A 21920-nucleotide genomic window follows, 5' to 3' on the forward strand; every position below is an offset into this window, starting at 1 on the left:
GCGGGGTGGCCCCGCCCCTCATGGGAGCCACGCCCACTGCCCCGTGTGGGCTCCGGCGGGAGCGGGGCTGAGGGCGGTGGAGTTAGCGAGCAGGAGGGACAGGGAGCAGCCTGGTTAGGGATGAGGCACAGGTGGGACAGGGTTAGGCAGCAGGGAGGAGAGGGAGCAGCCTGGTTAGGGGCTGGGCGGGATAAGGGACAGACAGCATGCCCGCACCATGTCTGCCCGCCGGCCCCCGCAGGAGGGAGCCTGGGCTGCGTCTGTTTCCAATCCCCGCACATCGAGTTGTCGTGATTCCCTCTGCACCCTGCTTTGGGTGCTGGACCAGCATCTGCAAGCTTCCCTTACCTCACCTGCCTGCAGGTGAGCCCGGGAGAGCGGCAGGGACGTCCTGCAGTGTTCCCGCAGGGCGTGGTGGTGCTGCAGACCCCGTCCCTGCGGAGCCCTGTCGGTGCCTCCAGGCGGGAGGTTGGGCAGGACACCCGGGAGCCCAGGTGCCGCGGGAAGTGAGTGATCCCAGGGACAAAACAGGGACAGCTCCGTGAGTGGGCTCTTGTTCTGTACAAGCACCTGGTTTTGGGGTAAGACGTTTCACAGCCCCCTTCCTGCTGCTGCCAGTAGTGCCAGAGACATCCCTGGAGGGTTCCTGGCTTTTCGATTGGGAACATGGGCAGTGCCCCAAGCCTGGCTCTGCCTGGTAGGAGATGCCTTTGGAAACCTTTTTTGCTTAAAGCTGCTCTGGGTTTTGCTCCATCTCTTTCCACTGGGTGGAAGGAGGTGAATCAGGTGGATTTTCCCAGAGAAAAGCTGACAGTAGGAGAGCGATGTCGAGCTGCTTCGGAAAGGCTCTGGAATTTGTAGGAGCTGGGAAGGAGAAGTCTGGGAGGAGAGCACTGGGGGGCTTTGGCCCCACGAGGGACCACGTGTGTCTTCATGTGGATGTGGCACTTGGGGACATGGGTTAGTCAGGGCAGTGCTGGGGGAACGGCTGGGCTTGATGATCTCGGAGATCCTTTCCTACCTAAGTGATTTTGTGATTCCCAAATCTGGGGGTGTCCCAGGAGCTCCGGAAACTGCTTTCCCACAGCCCTGCTTGCCACTGGAACATGCGAGAGCTGGATGCCTGGGCCACCTTCTTCCTGCAGCCTCCTATCTCCACTTGATGGAGACACTGGAGTGCAATTCCAGGCCTGAGCTGGATCCTTGCCTGCCTAATTTAAAAACAGCCAAATTACTGAGTCTGGGAAGGTCATAACCAAACGTTTTACACGTTTCCCATCAAAGTGACGTCGGCTCTGCTGACCTGGCACATTTGTGACGCTGTTAGTGGTTTCTGCTTTGCCCCTTGGCAAGAAGCGATCAAGTTTCATTTCAAGGATTTATCCCTGGAATTTGCAAACGCCTTAAAAAACCCAACCAAACAATCCACAAAGGACGTGTCTGGGTTTCCTTAGCACCTCTGTCTGCAACTATCCGAGGTTGCTCCAAGCCCCGTCCAGCCTGGCTTTGAGCACTTGCAGGGATGGGGCAGCCACAGCTTCCCTGGACAGCCTGTGCCAGGGCCTCCCCACAGCAGCTGGGGCTGGTTTTTGGGGGAAGAGCAAAAGCTTTGGGCAGCATTAACTCAGGGAAATGCAAAGTGTGAGGGAACAGGATGGCTTTTCCTGAAGGGGCACCAGCAAGGAGCTCAGGCTCTGGAATGGTGGCCCATGGACACGGTATTTGCCAGGAGTCGGTGTCCCCTGTGGATGATGGCCCACAGACACAGTGTTCCCCACGATTCAATATTCCCTGGGCATGGTGGCCCGTGGATGTGCTTCCCAGGATTCAATGCCACCTGCACACAGGATGGTGGTCTATAGGCATGGTGTTTCCCAGGATTTGGTGGCCCCTTGGGAATTTGGTGGTCCCTAGGAAGAGTGGCCTGTGGAGACGGTGTTTTTCAGGATTTGGCATCTCCTGAGGACTGTGGTGAGGATGGCATGGTGTTTCCTAGGAGTTGGTCTCCTCTTTGGATGGCGGCCCAAGGACACGGCGTTTCCTAGGATTCGGTGTCTGCTAGGGAGGGTGTCCCATGGACACGGTGTTTCCCAGGATCTGGCGGCCCTTGGGGCTCAGTGTTCCCAGGATTATTAGGGTGTCACCTGGGGACAGTGCTCCATGGGCACAGTGTTTCCCAGGATTCGGGGCCCCACGCGCACGGTGTTTCCCGGCGTTTGGTGTCCCCGGGACCGGGCTCCCGGGGGCGTGGCCAGTGTCCCACGGGCGTGGTGGCCACCCAAGGGCGTGGCCAGTGCCGGTCCCCCGGAGCCCCGCCCCGGGCGCGGTCCCGCTGCCGCCGCTGCCGCCGCCGCTCCGGCCGGCGCTGCCGCCGCTGCCCGGGGATGTACGCCGGCAGGAAGAGGAAGAAGCCGGTGCCCAAGAGGTGCGTGCAGCTCGGGGGCTCCCCCCGGTCACCCCCGGGGCGGGGGCGTGGGGCCGGGGAGGGCGAGCGAAAAGCGGGCAGCGGGAGCCCAGCTGGTTCTGGGGAAGTGCCTGGAGCCGCTCTGGTGCGAGCGCTGGGAATGCAAAAGGGAGCAGCATGCTTGGGTTACTCGGTTTTAATTAGGGTTAATTGGAGCTAACGCTGTGTCGGCTCTGGCACGCTGGTGGGAAAGCAGAAATCCCGAAGATGCTTGTCCTGCATCCCGGTGAGGAAGCTCGCTGGAGAGTTTGAGCTGCTCAGCAGTGATTTGCGGGCTGGGCTATGTTTTGGTGCCTGCCTGAATCTAACACACAGCAATTAGTAATTACCAAAGCATCTCAATTCCTTAATTATTAATTACCACGCCGCTCAGTAGCTGTTGCATAACATCCCCCTCAGCGTGTCCCCAGTGTTTCCTGCCTCCCCCGTGCCTTCCCCAGCTCCCAAGTCCCCTCAGCCTGTTTTACCTCAGATTTTCCAGGTGTATAGGAAAAAAAAGTGGATATGTACTTCTGTGAGGCTGTGGGGAAGGAGATGGAGGAGCTGAGTCCAAGCCTGGGATGAAGGAGGGAACATCAACACTTTAAACCTGTGGTGAGGTGACCCTGAGCCTCTCTTGGGTATTTATCTGGGAGTCGTATTGTGGAAACATGAAGAGTAATTGTTTTACCCTAAACCTGGCTCCTGTTCATCTCGGAGCAGTGATTCCAGTCCTCTGGAATACCAGCCTGGGGGTTTGGGCTGGCTCAGGGTGCAGAAGAAGGTGTCTCTTTGGAGCAGAAGGGCCCTCGTTCCCGGTTCTGCAAGGTCAGCCTCGGGAATGGGGAAGAGATTCTTTTTCTCTGTGACCGCTCAGGTCTTGGAGCAGGATCCTGCTGGGAGAGGCCAGGCGGAGCAGGGCTGGTGGCAGTGGGATGTGCAGCCAGCCGGATGGGATAGAATGGGGAGGATGGGCTGAGGGGCTTCTCCAGCCCCTTTCCAGTTTGCTCAGGGCTTTTTCCTTATTAAAAAAAATGTATTAATAAAAATTAGGAGACAATAGATCAGCTCAGGCAATTCCACTGTCGGGAATGATCTCACTCGGTACTTGCCAGCTTGCAGAAGGGATACGCTTCCTACTGGGTTCCCGTTCAAAGGGCAGCTGGGGAAAAACAAACCTCAGCAGCAGCACAGCCTTTGCCCCGCTGGGAGCTGAGCTTTCCCTCGGCACGGGGGTCACCAGCTTCACCACGAACCCCACAGCATTGCTTCATAACCACTGGGCCAAAGGGAAGGGAATTTGAACAGGTTTTGAGTGTACAGACCGAGCTTCACTGTTTCCACGAGGCATTTTCCTCACTGTCACCCCCTCTCTCCAGGCTGGCCATGGAGCACCCTGCGTGCTGCAGCTGGCACATGCAGGAACAGAGGTGTTGGGGTGTCCTCCCTGAGCCTTGGGGTCACCTGCTGCTGGCTGTGTCACCCCGTGTGCCTCAGCCAGAGGGGTTTCAGTGCTTGGCCAGGCTATCCCAGAGATTCTCTTACACCTCAGTGTTTTGCCCACTGCCGTGCTCACCTCCAGTCTCATTTTCTCTTCTTTCTGCCTGTTTGGGGCTGGGTTTGGATGGTGAGTGGCCAGAGGACTTTAAAGGATACCTGAGGAATCTCAACCTAATTTTTTTCACCTTTTTTTTTTAATCAGCATCAAAGGAAAACTGTTTTAATTTTGCTCCTTCCTGGTGCGTGACTGTGATTTCAAAAGTGTTTAAGCTTTGTAAGAGCCCTGGTGCCAGTGTGTTTTACCCAGCTTGTGTGGACAAGTTTGGAGCTGCGTTGTGCCAGCCTCCTTGCGAGAGGGGATATTCCTCCTGGTGCTGCTCTTACAACCCAGCAGGACTGAGCTTTCCTAGGGAAATGCCACAATTTTCCATTCATCCTTAGAAGACCCCTCAATCTTCCTCTGATCTGAAAATTCAACAGGCACCTCAGAGCATTTCATTTAATGCTCATTTCCTCTCGTGTCACACATGCGAGCAGCCCTGCCAGATGAGATTGAAGAGTGGTGGTAGAGGAGAGAGCTTAAATTGCTGCTAAATACTGGCAGATCCTGTTATCCAGAGCTCCTTCCTGAAGCGAGGGTGCCTGCGGAGAGGGAGTTTGTGGTTAGACAAATCACATCAAACCAAACGAGGTGCGTGTTAGGGGATGCAGCCGAGTGAGATACGGAGCCGGGGGGGTCTGAAGGGTTTTTCTTTGAGCTACAGAATTCAGATTGGCATTCAAAAATGAAGGAGACAGGGTGTGATCCAAGACTCGTTTAAATTATTAACCTTGCTGCTGTGCTGGGGTTTCGGCTGGAGTGGGTGAAATAGCTGCAGCTGATAGCAGTGGGACCTCATGCAGGCTTCAGGCAGGGGAGGGCTGCTCTCCTGGACACTTCCTTCTGCAGGCTGCGGGTTGCCCTTGGGGCCTAAGTTTGGCAGCAAATGCTGTTTAGTTTGGAAATGCCCACTGAAAGGGTCAGAAATCAGAATATTGGAAGAAAACAAAACTTTTTACATCAACTTTTTTTTTTTTTTTTTTTTAAAGAGAGGCTATTTTCAAAGTGCTGCTCAACCACGACAACCACCCTATGAGATATCCTTGTTTAAGTCATAGAATCCCAGAATGGTTTGGGTTGGAAGGGACCTTGAAGCTCATCTCATTCTGCCCTATGGCTGCCCCATCCCTGGAAGTGCCCAAAGCCAGGCTGGACATTGGGGCTTGGAGCAGCCTGGGATAGTGGAAGGTGTCCCTGCCCATGGCAGGGAGTGGAATGAGATGGGCTTTAAGGCCAACCACTGCCTTGTGCTGTTGTGGGCTGTGGGTACCTTGGCCACCTGCCATTTCACTGTTGTGGCTGCCCCAAAGCCAGTGCTGGGTTTGGAGAGAGCCTGTTGGACAACCCCAGTTTGATGAACCTCTCCTCTGCCTCTTCCAGCCCCAAACCACCCCCCCCCGAGGGTGGGAAGTCCAACCCCTCCAAGCGGCACCGGGACCGGCTGAACCAAGAGCTGAACAAGCTGACGGGGCTGCTGCCCTTCCCCGAGGATGTGCGCTCCAGGCTGGATAAACTCTCCATCCTCCGGCTGGCCGTGGGCTACCTGAAGGTGAAGAGCTACCTGATGGGTGAGTGGCCGTGCTGGGAGGGGGGAAGAGCCCCTGGGATCAATCCCCGCTGCACAGCTCGTGTCCCACCCCAAGCTTTGGGATGGAAGGTTGTGTTTCCTGAAGGTAGGATGATGGTGAGTTGTGGGAGTGGGCCCTTGGATGTTGATACTGGCAGGAAAATGTCACCATGGATGGAGGGAGCAGCCTGGGGGCCTGCCCAGCAGCTGAGACCTCCTGCAAAGTTCTTCCATTTCATTAGCAGCCATCCTTTATGTCCAAAACCCCTCTTGTGTCCCGCTCCCACCAGCCTATGGAGAAGAAGGGAAAGGTGGGTAAAAGTGTGTCTTGTTGAACAGCAGCATTGCCCTCATCTAACTGGAATGGCAATTTAAAATTAAATTAATTAAATAATCGAAACTGCATAATATAATACATATTACATATTCCCTTTTATTATATTCCATATTCTCTATTTCCTTACTTATTCCATATTCAGTATTCTTACATTTCTTCCATATTCCTTCTCCCCCCTCCCTATTCTTCTTCAGCCCTTTATTGTTACAGTTACAGTACATTTAATAAATTATAACACAGATATGGTGCAGAGCCTGGCCACATTCCCAGGAGACACCAGCACGTGCGGGCAGGGACGTGCTCCCTGTGTGGTGACGTGGGCTCCTTGGAGTGGGTGATGGACACTGGGGAAGGCAGAGCATGTGGGGTAGGAAGGCAGCAGAGCTTTTTATATTTAGAGGCTCCCATTGTGTCTTCTCCCCGCTGCAGTCTGGATAAACTTGGCTCCCTTGGCTTTTCCCTCTTGCCCGCTCCTCTGGGGCCCTCCCAGGGCCCTCTCCAGCTGGGATGCTGGGCTCCAGGAGGAGACTCCTGTGCCAAACTCTCCAGATGGGACCTGTGCCTCCGAGCAGGAGCTGGTTCCTGCTGGATGTGCTCAGTGTGTGCTTCCCAGTGTGAGAGCTGCTCTGGAAAAGCATTTGGCATTGCAGGGGTTCTGGAGCCCAGTTCTGCCTGGCCAATTACTCCCATCTGGCCACTTGCCTCTGATTTCCAGCTCCTTCCCCTTGCTCTGCCCTGACATTCATCTTGTTTGACTTCACATCATCCCAGCGATTCATCAGGGTGGCCCTGGGTCCCAGCTGTGCCTGATGCAGACCGGTGCCAGCTGCAGGTTACAGCACAGCTCCTGGTGTGTCCTGTCGGGCATTTTGGGGGCCGTGGTGGCACCCCTTGTGCTCTGCCTTCTGCTTCAGTTTTGCTGTCCTCTGCTTCGTGCAGGCTCCTCTCTTGCAGCAGGAGAGTGTGGCATTGCCTGGGGAGCATCCCTGTCCTCTTCCCATCCACAGCCCAGGCCCGGCCTTATCTCCAGGCAGGAGAGAGATGGATATTTTGATAGAGTGGTGATTGCCTTATCTCCAGGCAATTGAGAGACCAATTGCACAGTGGGCTCAGGGTGATGCCCTGAGGCTCCCTTTTCCCGTGTGCTGCGTTTCTCCAGCCCTTGAGTGGAGCTTTGCTGTGTTGCCTGCATCTTGTCTGACTGCTTACACCAAGGAGAAATCTGAGAAGAGGCTTCCAGCCTTCTCCATCTTCTCTGGTATTTCTGAGGTGTGGGTACTGTGTGCCTCTGGATTGGGAACAGGCCTGTTGAATGGGGTGTAGGAAGCCAGCCGTCAGGGTCTGGGGCAGTGTTTGGGGTGGGACAGAGCAGAGGACAAACCCACAGTGGGTTTGGGTGCTGGTATCAGCGCCTGCTTCCACAGTGGGTACGAGGCAAAGGGACTTGTCATCTGCATTTCCATTGCGGGGCAGTGACTCACCGCATCATCTTCTGAACCTGCTTTGCTTTTAAATGTTCTTCTCTGTGCTTTAATAAGAAGCCAGACTAATTAGTAGTTTGCTGGAAATGCCAAGCTTCAGGCCCAAAGAGGGAAGCTCTTGGAGCTCCCTCCGTGCCTCCAGGGGCTGGCTCAGGGTGTGCACCTCTCTAACTCCTCTGTGCCCTGGGGCAGACGCTGCAGGTGTTGCACAGCTCTCTGCTGCCTGGTATCTCAGTCTTCCCCGTGCAAAATCAGGGGCTCAGGGCTTGGTCTCCTGCAAGCTTTGCCCATCAGGCCCAGCCTGTGAGTGCTGCTGGGCTGTGGTGACAGCTCTGGTGCTATCACAGCCTGCCTTAAGGGCCCTTTAAAGGTTTTGTCACTCGCGCAAACAATGACTGAACCTCGCTGCCAGACTTGTGCTGAGCCCTGTCTGCAAACCAATTTGCAGTGGTTGCTACTTGGACCTGTGTCTGACAGTCTCCCAGACAAATCTGGAGTGACTTCGCTGATCCCTGTCTCTTTGAGAGCAAGTGCCCAAGGAGAAAAGCTTGTGTCTGTGTTGCCGACTGCTACGATGCTCTGGGCTCTCTGTGGTGTGACAGGAGCCCCACTTGCTGCAAAGTGGGAGATCTCCTGAAAGCTTGGATGGATTTTAGTGCTGAGTGGCTTGGAAAACCTCCAGCTAGCTGGAGAGTCGTGCTGGGGTTCATTTCCTACGGTTCCTGTAACAAAGGAAGCAGATGCTGGGATTGCAGATGTGGCTCTGCCAAGGGTGAGCAAGAAAACGGGGCTTAAAATGCTCTCTGAGGTGGAGACGGTGTGATTGGGGAATGTGCTGCCATGCCCTGTTCCTAGGACACCAGGCAGGGAGGTCTGCAAGAGAGAGGATTGCAGAGTCCCAGACTGGTTTGGGTTGGAAGGAAGTTCATCCAGTCCCACCTCCTGCAGGGACACCTTCCACTGTCCCAGGCTGCTTCAAGCCCCAGTGTCCAACCTGGCCTTGAACACTGCCAGGGATCCAGGGGCAGCCACAGCTGCTCTGGGAATCTGTGCCAGAGCCTCATGACCTTCCCAGGGAAGAATTTCTTTCCAATATCCCACCTAGCCCACTCTGTTTCAGAACCCACGGAAAACCCTGGCATGGTAGGAGACCACACTCTGGAGTCTGGCAAAGCTTGAGGTATCTAACAGCTCCTAGCAGATGGTGAGCAGTGGGGTACCTGCCCATCCAGCTGACCTGGCTGGAGCAGGGGCTTGGCTTAGGAGTTCTCACCAGGTCCTTTCCCACCTCTGGTGCTGTTCTCAGCAGATCCCTCCCCAGTGCTGCGCTGCAGGGCAGCTGGCAGCAGGTCTCCCTGGGTAATCTCACTGCAATCGGCACTAAATTAGCTTTTGTATTCATCTCCTTGTTTGTTGTTACCACGAGCCAGAGCTGCAGGGGTCTGGGCCTGAAGTAACTGAGGCAGTGAAAGGAGTCAAGCTCAAGTCTGTCCCTGGGCAAGATCCTGCAGGACTGTGTGGGATGAAGGTTTTGAAGCAGGCTGGGGAGGCTGGCGTGGACTTGGGGATGCCTGCGCTCCCCAGGGCATTTCTGTGTTCCCGGAAAATGCTGAGTGACTTTTCCTAATAGTTTGTAATCTGGGGGTTTGGCATTTGTCTGTTTCACTTGGATGGCACGAGCCTGCTCTGCTTGGCACCATGCCTTTGCTAAACAGCTGAGGCAAAGGTTGGTGCTAATTTGACAGGGTTTGGGATCGGATCCAAGAGGAAAACGGTTGTGCGTGGCTTGGTGTTGCTGGAAGAGCTGGGAGCTCCTGGTTTTTGGATATCTCTGGAGCCTGTTCAAAGAGAAGTGTTTGCCCTGGGTGAAGCTTGTCAACTCCCCCTGGTGTAACCTAGTCTGTGAGAGCAGATCTGGCTCTGGAGTTGTTACCAATAACCTTTTCTTTTCAGTGCCAAATCCATGCCAGAGGCAAGGGATGTGTTTGAGCTTCCATGGCTGCCTTGCCATGTTTTTCTTTGGGAATGTGATGGGCAGAAAAGTGAAGAGATTAGATGATTTTGCTCCTTTTTCCTTCTTTCTCCTGCTTGACGTTTTTGCTCCATTGCAGGGCTTAGGAGCCTCCTTGCAGAGACAAGAATGCCAGCCCAAAGCAGGAGGATACTGGGGATGTATGGGGCACATCCTGATTCATTGATGCTGGAAACTGCTGATCCTGGCATCTTCCCTGGCTGAGCAAAAGCCTTGCAGTGTTTGGGGACCACACCAGCAGCAGGAAACCTCCTGCAGTGCTTGGCTGGTGTTGGGGCTCAGGACAGAGCTGGATTCCCCCCTCCTGTCTCAAAAATTACACACAGCCTCTATCCCAGCACTTTGAAAATGTAAGTGATCTCCACACTGCTCCAGCAAATGCCTGGGACTTACCTGGTAACTGCACATGGCTTTTGCCACGTTCTTTTTCATAGAATTATGGAACCATTAAGCTTGGAAAAGACCTCTATGATCATCAGGTCCAACCATTAACCCAGCACTGCCAAGCCCAGCACTAACCCATGTCCCCAAGTGCCACATCCACACGTTAATTCCCATTAATTGTCAAAGATGCACTGCAGGAGATTGGAAAAACAGCACAAACAGCAAAAGTGCACTGTCCTTTTATCCAGTTATTTCTGTTGCCATGGGTATATTATGGCTTGGATACATGCTGGATCTGTTTCCTTTAATCCCAGTAGTTTGTGGTCTCAGCTGCTTTGTGTTTGAGTGAGTCTCAACTGCTCCATTGAAGGAGTGTGTTAGATGGGATGAATTAGCCAGCTCTTAATACAGCTCATCACCTGCTTTGTCCTGCCTGGCAGCTGATGGGCGTCTCTTCTTCCTGCCAGCCACCCAGTCCATCTTAGCCATTGGCTGTGGATGGCGAGGACCGGGCTGGATGCGAGCACCAGCTGCTCCACACCACCAGTACTTTGGTGGCAGACACCATCTCTTTGAGTTTCCTCCCCTCTCTCCATGCTCCAGACTTTCTCCCAGGTCAGGAGCAAGAGCTCCTGATGCTCCCCACATCACTGTGTGTCCCATGGGAGACAGGTTCTGGAGGATTGCTGAGCTCAGCTGTGCAGAAATGGACTGCTCCGTGTTTGAGAGAAGGGGAAGGGAGCACCTTTGGTGGGAGATTAAAAGCCCCGTGCTAAGATCAGTGGGAGAGTTGAAGAAATTTTGCTGGAGAGCACAAAATGGGTATTTCCTGCTGGATTTTGTAAGCCACAGCCCTCTCCCCAGCTTTCCGTGCAGATGCTGTTGGTGGATGCTGGGAGAGAGCTGGAGACCACATGCTCTCAGGATGTGCATCCTCTCAAAAAGCTCTCTGCCCTTTTGGAGCTTTATTTTGGAAGAACTTGTTTCTTCTTGAAATCCCCTGCCAGCCTGCCTTGTTTCAATGCTTTAGAGAGGAGTCAGCCCTTCAAAAGAAATCAAATTTTAAACAAGAATCGATGTTTCATTTTGAAACTATTACACTCCATGGAGTGCAAATTGAAGCCATGTGGTCCAGATGGGATGTTTTTCCTTGGGGATCACACGGCAGTCATGTGAGGAGGCTTTTTGCTTGGTGTCTCCCTGTTGAATCTCATCTTTCCCAACCTTTCCCAGCAGTCTCACATCCCCTGACCTGGCTGATCTGACAGCACAGGATGGAAAAAAGCAGAAGCTGTGACTGATGGAGAAGGTGGAGATGCTGCCTGAGCATCTCCAAGGAGCGCTGAAGGTTTGGGGGAGGAAGAAGTATCCCAGCTCTGTCAGTGATGGAGATGGAGGCCGACTCTGTTCCAGAGCACCCTCTCCACTGCTGTTTGTGTCATCCTGTGCAAGACCTGCAGCTAATTACCCTGACCCTACCTGGATCCATGCCCTGGCTGCTGACAGCCTCCGTGGGCGGGTTCTTGTTGTCACTCAGGCTCCAGGTGTAAATACATCCCAGGGAGGCTTTGGCTCCAAATTTGTTTTGTATCCAAATGTGCCAGCCCATCAGGGAAAACGCTTTGGCACGTTGATGGTTTGCTGCAGAGCAAAATGTCCCAGATCAGCAGTGGCATGTGAAACTTCTTTAGGTTCCAAATCGTTTTGCCTTTGACCTTGGTGCTACCAGGGAAGAAACCAAACAAACCTTTAAAACATTTCAGTGGTAAAGTGAGAGCTTCTACCATGGAGAAAATTAAATGTGTGGGATGGTTTGAGGTTCTTCCTCATTTCATACCGCTCCCCAACATCCAGAGGATCTTCTCCCTTTGGATCCGGCACCATCTGACACCCAGGGCTGAGATGGGGCGGGCAGTGCTTGCTCCTGGGATGTGGATCACACAGGATATGTGAGCTCTGTCAGACCCCAGGGAGCTGCAGGAGCTGGTGGTGGTGGCAGACGTGGGGTGGTTCCTACACAGGAGCTGCTTTGAGCTTTTCTGTGATTTTTTTTTTTTGTTGAGCTGGCACAAAACATGCCTTGAAAATCATCCTTTTGCTGGAAGCTGAGTTCGAATTGAGCTTTTCAATAAAAATCAGCAGATAAAGGACCACACTGGGGATGTCCCTGGGAGCCTCTGTCCCCATTCCTGTTCCCTGACACTCGAGGTCCCACAACCAGGGCAGCAGGAGGTTTCATGCTGGCTGCACCCAGGGGTGTTGCCTTGAAGGCATCCAGTGCTGAAGCATGAGGCAGCACCTGAATCAGCCTGGGAGGTGGAGTCCTGGGAGCCAAGAGCTCTCACGTGTCACTGGGAGTGCCACGGCCACCAACTCTTGATCTGCTTCCAAGCAGCCACAGTTGGGAGGGAGAAAACAAATATGGGTGCTTTGGTGACATCTCAGGTGCTTTGGGAAGGTTTGCCTCTGTCTTTCTTCAACCCTGAAGGGCACCAGAGCAGACAGAGCACCCCACTGGGGTGGCTTGGAGCCAACTCCAGCTCTGCCAGGCTCTAACCCAAAGCCTCCTGGCTGTGTTGGGTGGTGTTCCCCAGCCTGGGCAGCCCAGAGCACCAGCTCCCCTCTGTCCTCTGCACTCTGGCTCACACCCTGGCAGAAGTGAGGTTTCCCAGAGACGGGATCAAGCAAGGAAATAATGTCTTGGAGGAAGCCTCGAGCAGTTGGGCATGGCTCCGTAAATGGGCATCAGTTCCCACTGATGGTCTCACCTTCCTCCACGCTGGGTCCACGGGCATCCAACAGCTGCATGAGCAGCCCTGGGGGGGGAAAAAGGAGGGGGAGGCTCCTGGCTTGCCCCTTCCACACTGATTTCTTGCCTTCTCACTTGCAGCTACAGCTCCAAAGGTTGGCAGCTGCGTGGATCAGCCCAGAGCCCCAGGAGGGGACAGGTGGATGGAGCTGCGGGGTGACACGGAGCTGTTTCCTGAGGGGGAGCTGCTGCTCCAGGTATGGTGCTGTGGCTTGGTCAGTTGGGGTGTCCCCAAGCAGCTCTGGAGCTTGTGGAGTGAGAGGAGACCCTGCCTTGCCCAGGGCCACTTTGCTGTGATTCCTGCAGGCACTGAATTCCTAGGGACAGAGACCAGTGATGCTGCCTGGCTGGGATGGGTCCAGATCCCCATTCCCACCATTCCCTCTCATCCCCACTGCAGTGTGCTGCCCTTTTTGATTCCTACAGCTCATGGACACAAGCTCCATCCCAGCCAAGAGGTTCAGGGATATCACATGGTGGTGTAGGCATTGATCCCTGAGTAGTTTCCAAGGTGCTGGGTTAGTTCCTTATCTTCAGCAAAGGCCAAGAGGAGAATGTTGAGAGCTGTGGGACAAAACATCCTCCAGGAGCTCCTTGCCCTGCCTGGGGCATTGCATGAGCTCCTTAGGGATGAGTTCAGAGCCTGCCTGGGATTGGAAAAGCCCAGCTTTGGTTTGCAGGTTGTGGGGGAGAAAAGAAGGGCAGATGGGTGTTGGAAAACAGTGGTGGACAAAAGCAGTGGGAAGCGGGGGCTTTGCTTTGCAGAAAGGCCAGCGTGTGTCTCGTGGAGCAGCTGTCAGTGAAGCTCAGAGCATGAGGACAAGGTGAACCAGCCTCCCACAACGCTGCTGCTTTGGGCTGCCACTTACAAATGTGAGCTGGAAGGGCCTGGCATAGAAGGGTCCCATGGAAAGGCTGATTGCTGGACAAGCATCGGGGCACATCAGCTTAGGAGCATGCTGCTCCCTGGGGCTGCAGGGCGAGTCTGTGCAAGACCTTTAATCATTCCGTGTTCTTGGCATCTCCTGTGCCTGGGCTTTCACAGAATCCCAGAAGGTTTGGGTGGGGAGGGACCTTAAAACAACTTCTGATGAGCTGCCATGGCAGGGACACCTTCCACTAGCCCAGGGTGCTCCAAGCCCCAATGTCCAGCCCGGCCTTGGGCACTTCCAGGGATCCAGGGGCAGCCCCAGCTGCTCTGGGCACCCTGTGCCAGGGCCTGCCCACCCTCCCAGGGAAGGATTCCTTCCCAATATCCCATCTATCCTTGCCCTCTGGCAGCATGAAGCCCCTTTGTCCTATCCCTCCATGCCCTCTCCAGCTCTCTTGTAGGCTTTCTGGGCCTTCAGTCCTCTGCTCCCACCTCTCCAAACACCAGCAGATGGATGCTTGGCTCTCCTTAAGCCTGACTTTGGTCGCTTCAGCCCTGTTCCTGCAGAGCCCTGCAGGCAGCAGGCAGTGTGAGCAGACTCCCAGCAGGAGCCTCCATGTGGGATTTTGGTGAGGCAGTGACTCCTGGGAGCTCAGTGTGACTTTTGGCAGTGACTCCTGGACCACACGAGGTCCTCCACTGTCTGCAAGTGTGACAGGCACGGAGGAGCTGCCCCAGTCCCTGCGTGGAGCTGCTCCTGAGTGCTCTCCAGGGGTTTGGACTTGCACCATGTGATGGCAATTTGCTGAGCCACTGGAGCATTGGCAGCCCCGGGTGACTGAAGGCATCTGGAGAGCTTATGAGGTGTTACTGTGACAGAAATGCCCCAGCTGAGCTGTCTGGTGGCTTTTTTTTTCCCCCCACAAAGATCATTTTAATCAGATACTGTGATTTGCAGAAAGCTCTGACTCGGGATCCCTCAGGGGCTGCAGCACACAAAGGGAAGGGTCTGCTCCCTCAGCAAGCTGGATCTGTGCACAAGGTTTCCATTTAGGGTGTTCTTTTCCTAATTTCTCTCCTTCTATTCACTAATAAATTAAACAGTCAAGAAATACTACAGTCAAGAGCAGGGGGCAAGAGTTACATTCTAGTGCAGTGCTTCACTTTTGGGGGAAATCAGCCTGAAATGGTCACCAGAATAATAGAATATCCTGAGCTGGAAGGGACCCACAAGGATCATCGTGTCCAAAGCAGAGCCGCAGAAGAGTGTAGCTATTCCCAGCTGGAGAGGAGGAAACCAACTCCAGGTCCCCCATGAAACCTCTCCTTAGCTGGCCCCTCCTGATGCAGGAGCTGCCCTGCAGTGTGAGGGGCTTCCATGAGGGGTTTGGAGAAAGTGGTCGGTCCAGCTTGGATCATTGCTCGTGCTGGGAACAAAAACCTCCACAGAACTGAGTCTTGCACGGTTACCAGGTGCTGTCCTTCTTTGTGGGGCTCCTTGTTGAGGAGGAAGGTCCCTTCCTGTCCCTGGATGCTCAAGAAACAGCTGGGGGATTTCATCTTCCAGCAGCTGGATTGAAGCTGGGAGAGTAACTCTGGACTGAACCTTTGCTTTCAGGCACTCAATGGATTTGTCATCGCCGTGACTGGAGACGGCTACATCTTCTACATCTCCCCTACTGTGCAGGACTACCTGGGCTTCCACCAGGTGAGCACTGTGTTTTCCTGGCTGGAAACAGACGGATGCAGTCCTGGTCTGGGAAGGAGGTGCAGATGGGGAGCAAAGCTTCCCAAAGGGCAGCAGCTCCTGTGGCAAGGGAAGGAGCTGGAGTTTCCTTCCCATTAAGGACTGCAAGCCAGAGGCAGTGTGAAACATCCGTGGAAGGGCTGAGGAACACCAGGAGAACCTCAGCCTCGACAGTGTGGGGAAGAGGCTGGAAAGCTCTGCTTGGCTGTGGTGAGGGAATGCTGGGGAAGCAGGCAGTCCTGAGCAGCCAGGGTTACCTGGACATCGTTGTTTCTACTGCTTCTAGAAAGCTCTTAGCCATTCCCAAGATTTCCCCTGGCAGATCCCTTTTCCTCCTTCCTGATGCATCCCTAAAAGAGCAGCCACTCCTGGCCCTCACTCTGCACACAGCACACAGGCCTTGCGGTGTTTGCCTGTTCTTTACACTCCATCCCTGCACTTTCAGTGCCCACGAAGAGAGACCTCCTGTCATGTCCTCTCCTCCAGACACCTCTGCCAGGCTGTCCAGGAGTGGACACTATTCCCTTGTGTCATTCCAGTCGGATCTCATCTACCAGAGCGTGTACGAGCTGATCCATGCAGACGACAGGGCCGCCTTCCGCCGCCAGCTGCACAGGAGCCCGCTGCCCGCTGCTGACAGTGAGTGCGGGGGTGATCCCTGCGGGAACACCGGGCTTCACTCCAGCACCTCTGAGCCGTGAGCTCAGGGTGCGCAGCACAGCTTGGAAAGCTTCCCTTTCCCTTTGGTTTTCCAGCCTTTCCCACTGAGCAGCCGCTGCTGGCCAGCCCCCAGCAGCTCCACGCTGAGAAGCAGTCCTTCGTGGAGAGGAGCTTCACCTGCCGCTTCCGCTGCCTGCTGGATAACTCCTCGGGATTCCTGGTAATGCTGGGACACGCCCCTGCTCCCCCTGTGCCCGCAGGATGTTCCCCCAGAGCCACCTGTGTCCCATGGGGATGGGAGCACAGCCAGTTCCCACCACCCTGTTTGCTTCACACCCACGTTTTCTAATCCCCTGTAAGGCCTTGAATTTCCGCGGGCGCCTGAAGGTCCTTCTTGGGCAGCACAAGTCAGCAGCAGACAAGTCCCCAGTTGCTCTCTTTGCCATTGCAACGCTCCTCCAGCCTCTGTCCATCCTGGAGCTCCGGACCAAGACGCTGATCTTCCAGACAAAGCACAAGCTGGACTTCACTCCCATGGCCTGTGATTCCCGGTAAGGCACCTCTCACTTTCCCCATGGCAAAACCCCTGGTGCTGAACTGAAAACTAGGCCTGGTGGGGACAAGGAACACCTGACCCGGCTCCTGTGGCCTGATGCTTTTGTCCCTCTGCTGCAGCCCCTAGTAACACGGGGATCAGGTTAATGGGGTACCAGCAATTCTTGTCTGACATGGTTTAGGGGGTTTTGTGGAACATGGAGCTCCCACCCAAACTGGAGGTCTGGCCACGGGGGCAGCTGTGGGGGATGCACCCCTGGTGTCACTGCATTCCTGTGCTGATTCCAGGGGGAAGGTTGTCCTGGGATACACAGAGATGGAGCTGTGCAGGAGGGGATCTGGATACCAGTTTGTGCACGCGGCCGACATGATGCACTGCGCAGAGCACCACGTGAGAAGTGAGTGCTGGGGGCTGTTGGGGGGTGTTTGTGGGGTCCCTCATGGCTCTGGCCTGGCTGTACTATTGCTCCTTGGTGCTGTGTGTCCGGGGGCTGGAGTAGCTGTGATAAAGGCTCTTCCTCCTGGATGAGCTCGGGGAGCTGGCAGAGACACAGCACCGTACATCGCCCACCCCCGTAGCACGGGCACGAGGCGATGCTCAACCTCGTGGCATCTTGCACGTGTCATTTGTCTGCCTCTGTGGAGGAACGCTGTCTGTGGCAGCTCTCTTGTGTCCCTGTCCCAGTGATGAAGACGGGGGAGAGCGGGCTGACGGTGTTCCGGCTGCTGACCAAGAGGGGCGGCTGGGTGTGGGTGCAGGCCAACGCACGGCTGGTGTACAAAGGGGACAGGCCCGACTGCATCATCGCCCGCCAGCGAGCCCTGTCGTGAGTATTGCTGGCCCTCTTCACCTGCTCTGGGCGTGGGGGGCTGCCCAAGGCACGCAGGGGCCATGAGGGTGGAGGAAAGGGTAGCTGGGGTCGGCCCTTTGCAGCATTTGTCCTCCTGCAGTGTGAGTGAATTGGCTCTGAGGAGGTGCTTGTGGACGTGTTCCTGCCTGGGAGGAGCAGCCCTTCCCTGAGTCATGCAGACCTCCCCGTGGGCTCCCCAGAGCCCTCTTGTAGCCAGCCCAATCCAGCCCCCTTTTCCTCTGCAAAAGCCAGGGCAGGGCTGTGAGTTCCCCCTTGCTGTCAGAAGGGTGGTTTTGCCTGGCCTGGAGGAGTTGCTCATGCTGTTTCCATCTCTTTTTCCCTCCACACCGAAGGAATGAAGAAGGGGAGGAACATCTCCGGAAGAGAAACCTGCAGCTGCCCTTCAGCTTTGCCACAGGGGAAGCAGTGTTGTATGGGAATGACCTTCCTGGGTTCTTGGACTCATTCCAAGCCAAGGAGGAGTTGCAGACGCGAGCAAACTCCAACTCGGAGCAGCGCTTGGTGGACCCCAACTCTCTGCTTGGGGCCATGATGAAGCAGGATGCATCCATATACAGTTCCCATGCCGATAACGTGCCTCAGTTCTCCCTGCCAGGTTTGATCCCTGAGCCTGATGGGCTGAGCCAGAATGAGGAGATCAGCAATGCCAAGGAGGACAGCGACTCCCTCCTGGTGGTCATCAAAGCCCTCTTTGAGAAGAGCGAGGTGGACAGAAACGTCTGCCAGAGCCTCGGTGGGGACAACACCGAGCTGCAGCAGTGGGAGGAGGCTCTGCTCAGCTTGGGGGCAGAGGAGGAGCCGCCAGCTCAGCGGCTTGGCGGGAGGCCGGGCACCAGGGTGACATCCTGTGTGGAGCAGATGCTCCTCAGGGAGGGTGCTGGGAAGAGCCCAGACTTCCCACGCTGCCGTGAGGAAAACAGTGCTGTGGCTCACTTCCCGCGCTGCTGGGCAGCTGATCCAGCGTTCCCAGCACAGCCCCGGGCACTGGGCACACGGGGAGGCCATGGGGCTATGGGCTCTGTAGTCTCTGTCACCTCTGAGGGCAGCTCTGCCCAGCCAGAGCAGCAGGTCCCGTTTAGCCCAGCTGGGCCGGTGGCAGGGACTGTGCTGGGTGTCCCTGTCTCCAGCAGCAAACCCTCGGCAGCACTTCAGCTGGCAAACCAGGGGTTTCAGGCAGAAGCCAGCCCCTCTGCTCCTGTAGATAACACTGTTCCTGCTGCTCAGAGCCAGCCTGGGTGCCAGCTGCCAGACTCAGGCTGCCCACCCCCGTTGCACTCTAACACGTTGGTGACTCTCTGGCACAGTGTCCCCCTCCAGGCAAACCCAGCCAGTTGCCCATCGGAGGCTTGGATGACCATAGCTCCGAAGCAGCTGGAAGCTGCAGGAATGCACATGGAGCCCCAAACTCTGCCAGCTGGCAGCCCTGAGAGCCCCCTGGGGGCCAGGCTGTGGTTGCCACCCCCCTCCCAGTCTGTTCCTTGCCCTACCCAGGGCCTGCCCCAGTCCTTGTTCTGCGGGGACGGGAACCTCCGTGATGCGGAGGCTGCTCTCCCTGCACGAGCATCCTTAGGAGCCAGGCAGCTGCCAGGGCACGGCAGCTTCCCCAAACAGCCCCTGGCAGCCCATGCGGAGCCCAGCTTTTCCTGGGAAGGGGAGCAGGCAGTGCTGCAAGAGGACAAGTGGTTCTCACAGCTGTGGCTCCCGCAGGCTGGGGCAGCCCCTCAGAGGAGCCATGGGGCAGGGCCAGTGCACCACAGCGGGCTCCTGCTGGGCTCCAGCACAGATCCCAGCGCCCAGCAGATGGGCTGCGTTGTGCTGCCCGAGTGCCAGTATGGAAATGGCCTTTTTAGGCACGAGAGCAACTTCCTGAGGGATGCTTCTAAAGTACCCCTTCCCCAGCAGCCAGGCGCTTTGCCTTGCCCCGCTGAGAACCACCCTGGAGCACCCTGCTCCTCACCAGGCTCGGTTGCAAGGTGCTCAGCAGCTCTCCCTGTGAAGGTGGGTGCAGGAGCACCCCCGTGCTCCGGGCAGGGCCCTGGCTGCCCATCAGTTCCCTGCTCAGCTGGGCAGCCCCTCTGTGCCTGTGAGATCCAGCTCAAGGTGAGGTGCGAGGGCTGCAGGACCTGAGGGGTGCCCGGCTCCTGTGGAGGGAGCGAGGGTCTGCCAGGGGGGCAGCCACACCATCCTTTGTGGGCAGCCTGGTTTGGAGCTCACTGTGAGCCAGGATCCCTGTCTTGGAAAGCCACCAGCAGCTGTGAGCTCTTCTCATACCTGCCAGTGGCGCCCCGTGCTCCCCGATCTCTCAGGATTTTGTCTTCCAGTGCTGTCAGGCAGTCTAAGATGAAGTGGTTTGGACTTCTTGTTCCATGAGAAGTCTTTCAGGGAGATACAGCTGTGCCACTGGGGAGGCTTGCGGGCCCTTGGGTCCGAGGAAAGACCCTGCTTGCTGGCACATCCACGGGCTTGGGGCAGCCTCTTGCAGATGGATCTGCTGTCTCACAGGCAGGTACCACTGAACTGCTGTTTCTCAACAAAACAATGTGGTCTCCCCATCTCCCACGTGTGTGGACCACCCTTGTCATGTTGCTGTTTGGTCCCTTGCATCATCTCTGCCTGCCTGAGCCTCTCTCCCTCCTGTGTTCTCCATCTCCTCCAGAGACCACCCAAATCCTTTGGAAAAGGTGTTACCAAGCACTTTGAGGAGCTCAGCACCATTGAAGGGTCTCAGTGGGAGGTGGAGTTGGTGGGAGTGGAGGCACCTCAGGGGTTTGGGCTTTCCAGCAGCGTTCCAGGGGAATTTGGGAGAGGTGGGTACCAGGCGGTTGTGACCTTTCTGGGATGCAGGGTGGCAAAGGTCCAGCCAAACTCCCCTTGGATTTGTCACTGGCTTGTCCTTGCCTTCCTCTCCTGTGCTCTGCAGTGCCATGGGACAGAGGAACAATGGGGGTTCCCCCTGTGGTTTTGCCAAAGCAGCGGGAAGGAAAGGCAGGGAGGCGTGCAGTGACCACTGGCTGCCTCTCCATTTCAGACCCGCTTGGTGCCCCTCAAACCATTGGCCTGCAGCCCAGCACAACCACTTTGTTGAATTCCCTTTCTTTTCTATATTTGTAACCTAAGATGTGAATTAATTGTTGTTTTCCCCACCATGGGGCAAATTCTGGCAGATCCATCAGGGAAACCCACAAAATAAGCAATGACTGGGGAGGATGGGGTTGATTTGAGACCATGCTGGCTCAGAGCGTTGGGTCAGAGAGATCAGAGTGGCTGGGGACATTCACACCTTCCCCTCATGCACCCATCACCCTGAGAGGCACATCTGCCTCACACACCAGTGTTAAGTGTTTACCAAGCAAATTAAATCAGGTAATTAGTGCAGGGCCAGCAGCAAGCTCACGTGTCCTGGTATGGAGTGGCCTCGTCTCCCTGGGTCTCTTCTTTCTTGTCCAGCTTTGCCTCAGCTGATGGGGCTTGGGAAAGGTCCAGCTCCTGTCTGCAGGCTGGGAGCAGAGCGATGCTGAAACGTGCTGGACCCCTCTAGAGTGGCCTGGAGGAGCACCTAGGACTGAGCAAGGAGTTGACTTGCCACGATCCGCATCCAAAAAGCAGCAGGATGGACCCTGCTCACCGGCCCCTTGTCCTGACACCTGTGAGCTGGTGCTGGGGTGTGCCAGGGGCTCCCAGTCCTGCAAAAGATGGGCCTTGGCGTGGGGGCTCTGCTGCTTGGGGCCACGACAGACCCAGCCCCTGCCTGGGGCCGTGACAGACCCCCCTGTGCTGTCCCTGGTGTCTGATCTCTCTGTACCTCGTGGCCGTGCAGATAAAGTCTGTTCTGGTGGCAGCGTCTCATTTTCCACTCCGTGGTTTCTTTGTGCTGCTGGTGGCAGCCGGAAGGTGCTGAGGAGAAAAGAGCTGTCCGGAGCCTCACCCCCTGTGTCTGGCGATGTATTAAAAGGCGATTTGCTTTGTACGGTGCTGATGTTTGTTTTGCCCCGAAACCGTGTCTCTCCATTTCCTCCTTGACTGAGCAAGTGCTGGGAAAAGCCCGGGCCTGGTGCTGGGTGTGTGACACTCCCGTTGTCGCTGTCCCCGGCCGCCGTGGGCACACACAGCAGCAGAGGTGTGACCGTGTCCCCCCTTTGCACCCCCAGACTGCCCTGTGGCGGTGTGGGGCTCACGGGCAGGGTTACACTCGACATGGACACACATGGTTGTTAAGATCCAACTGTTAAAAATTATTAGATACCTCTGAAATAAGGGGTAAACGACACCATACACCAATGTCAATAGTATGGATTTTTATTTAACTGTAAACGCGAGGGGGAGAGAGGGAGAAGATAGGAGGGCGGAGAGAAAGTGACAGAGAAACAGACTAAGCAGAAAAAAATATCACTACTTTGTAGATTTCAGTGATGTTCCGTTGTTCCCCTTCGAGTCCTCCCGGTGCCTTGCCGGGGTGGTGATTGCAGACTACCCCCATCGAGTGGTGAAGGACAGAATCCAGTACACACCAGGCCCCTGGGGTTTATGTTATGCTGAGGCTGCGTGGGAACATCCCCTGTAGC

At 55.7% G+C, this 21920-nt stretch overlaps 1 protein-coding gene across 1 annotated transcript; it reads left to right on the plus strand.

The window, feature by feature from the left end:
- The first annotated feature begins 2384 nt into the window (after positions 1-2384).
- On the plus strand, positions 2385-21330 carry LOC104694579. Its single transcript, XM_039555345.1, has 10 exons — positions 2385-2425; positions 5424-5611; positions 12735-12850; positions 15143-15232; positions 15811-15910; positions 16027-16151; positions 16292-16482; positions 16775-16884; positions 17172-17313; positions 17691-21330. The coding sequence occupies exons 1-10, from the start codon at positions 2385-2387 to the stop codon at positions 19483-19485; spliced, it is 2898 nt and encodes a 965-aa protein (XP_039411279.1). The 3' UTR covers positions 19486-21330.
- Positions 21331-21920: the final 590 nt, after the last annotated feature.

This window comes from Corvus cornix, chromosome 7 (assembly GCF_000738735.6).
Source record: "Corvus cornix cornix isolate S_Up_H32 chromosome 7, ASM73873v5, whole genome shotgun sequence".
Classification (NCBI taxonomy): domain Eukaryota; kingdom Metazoa; phylum Chordata; class Aves; order Passeriformes; family Corvidae; genus Corvus; species Corvus cornix.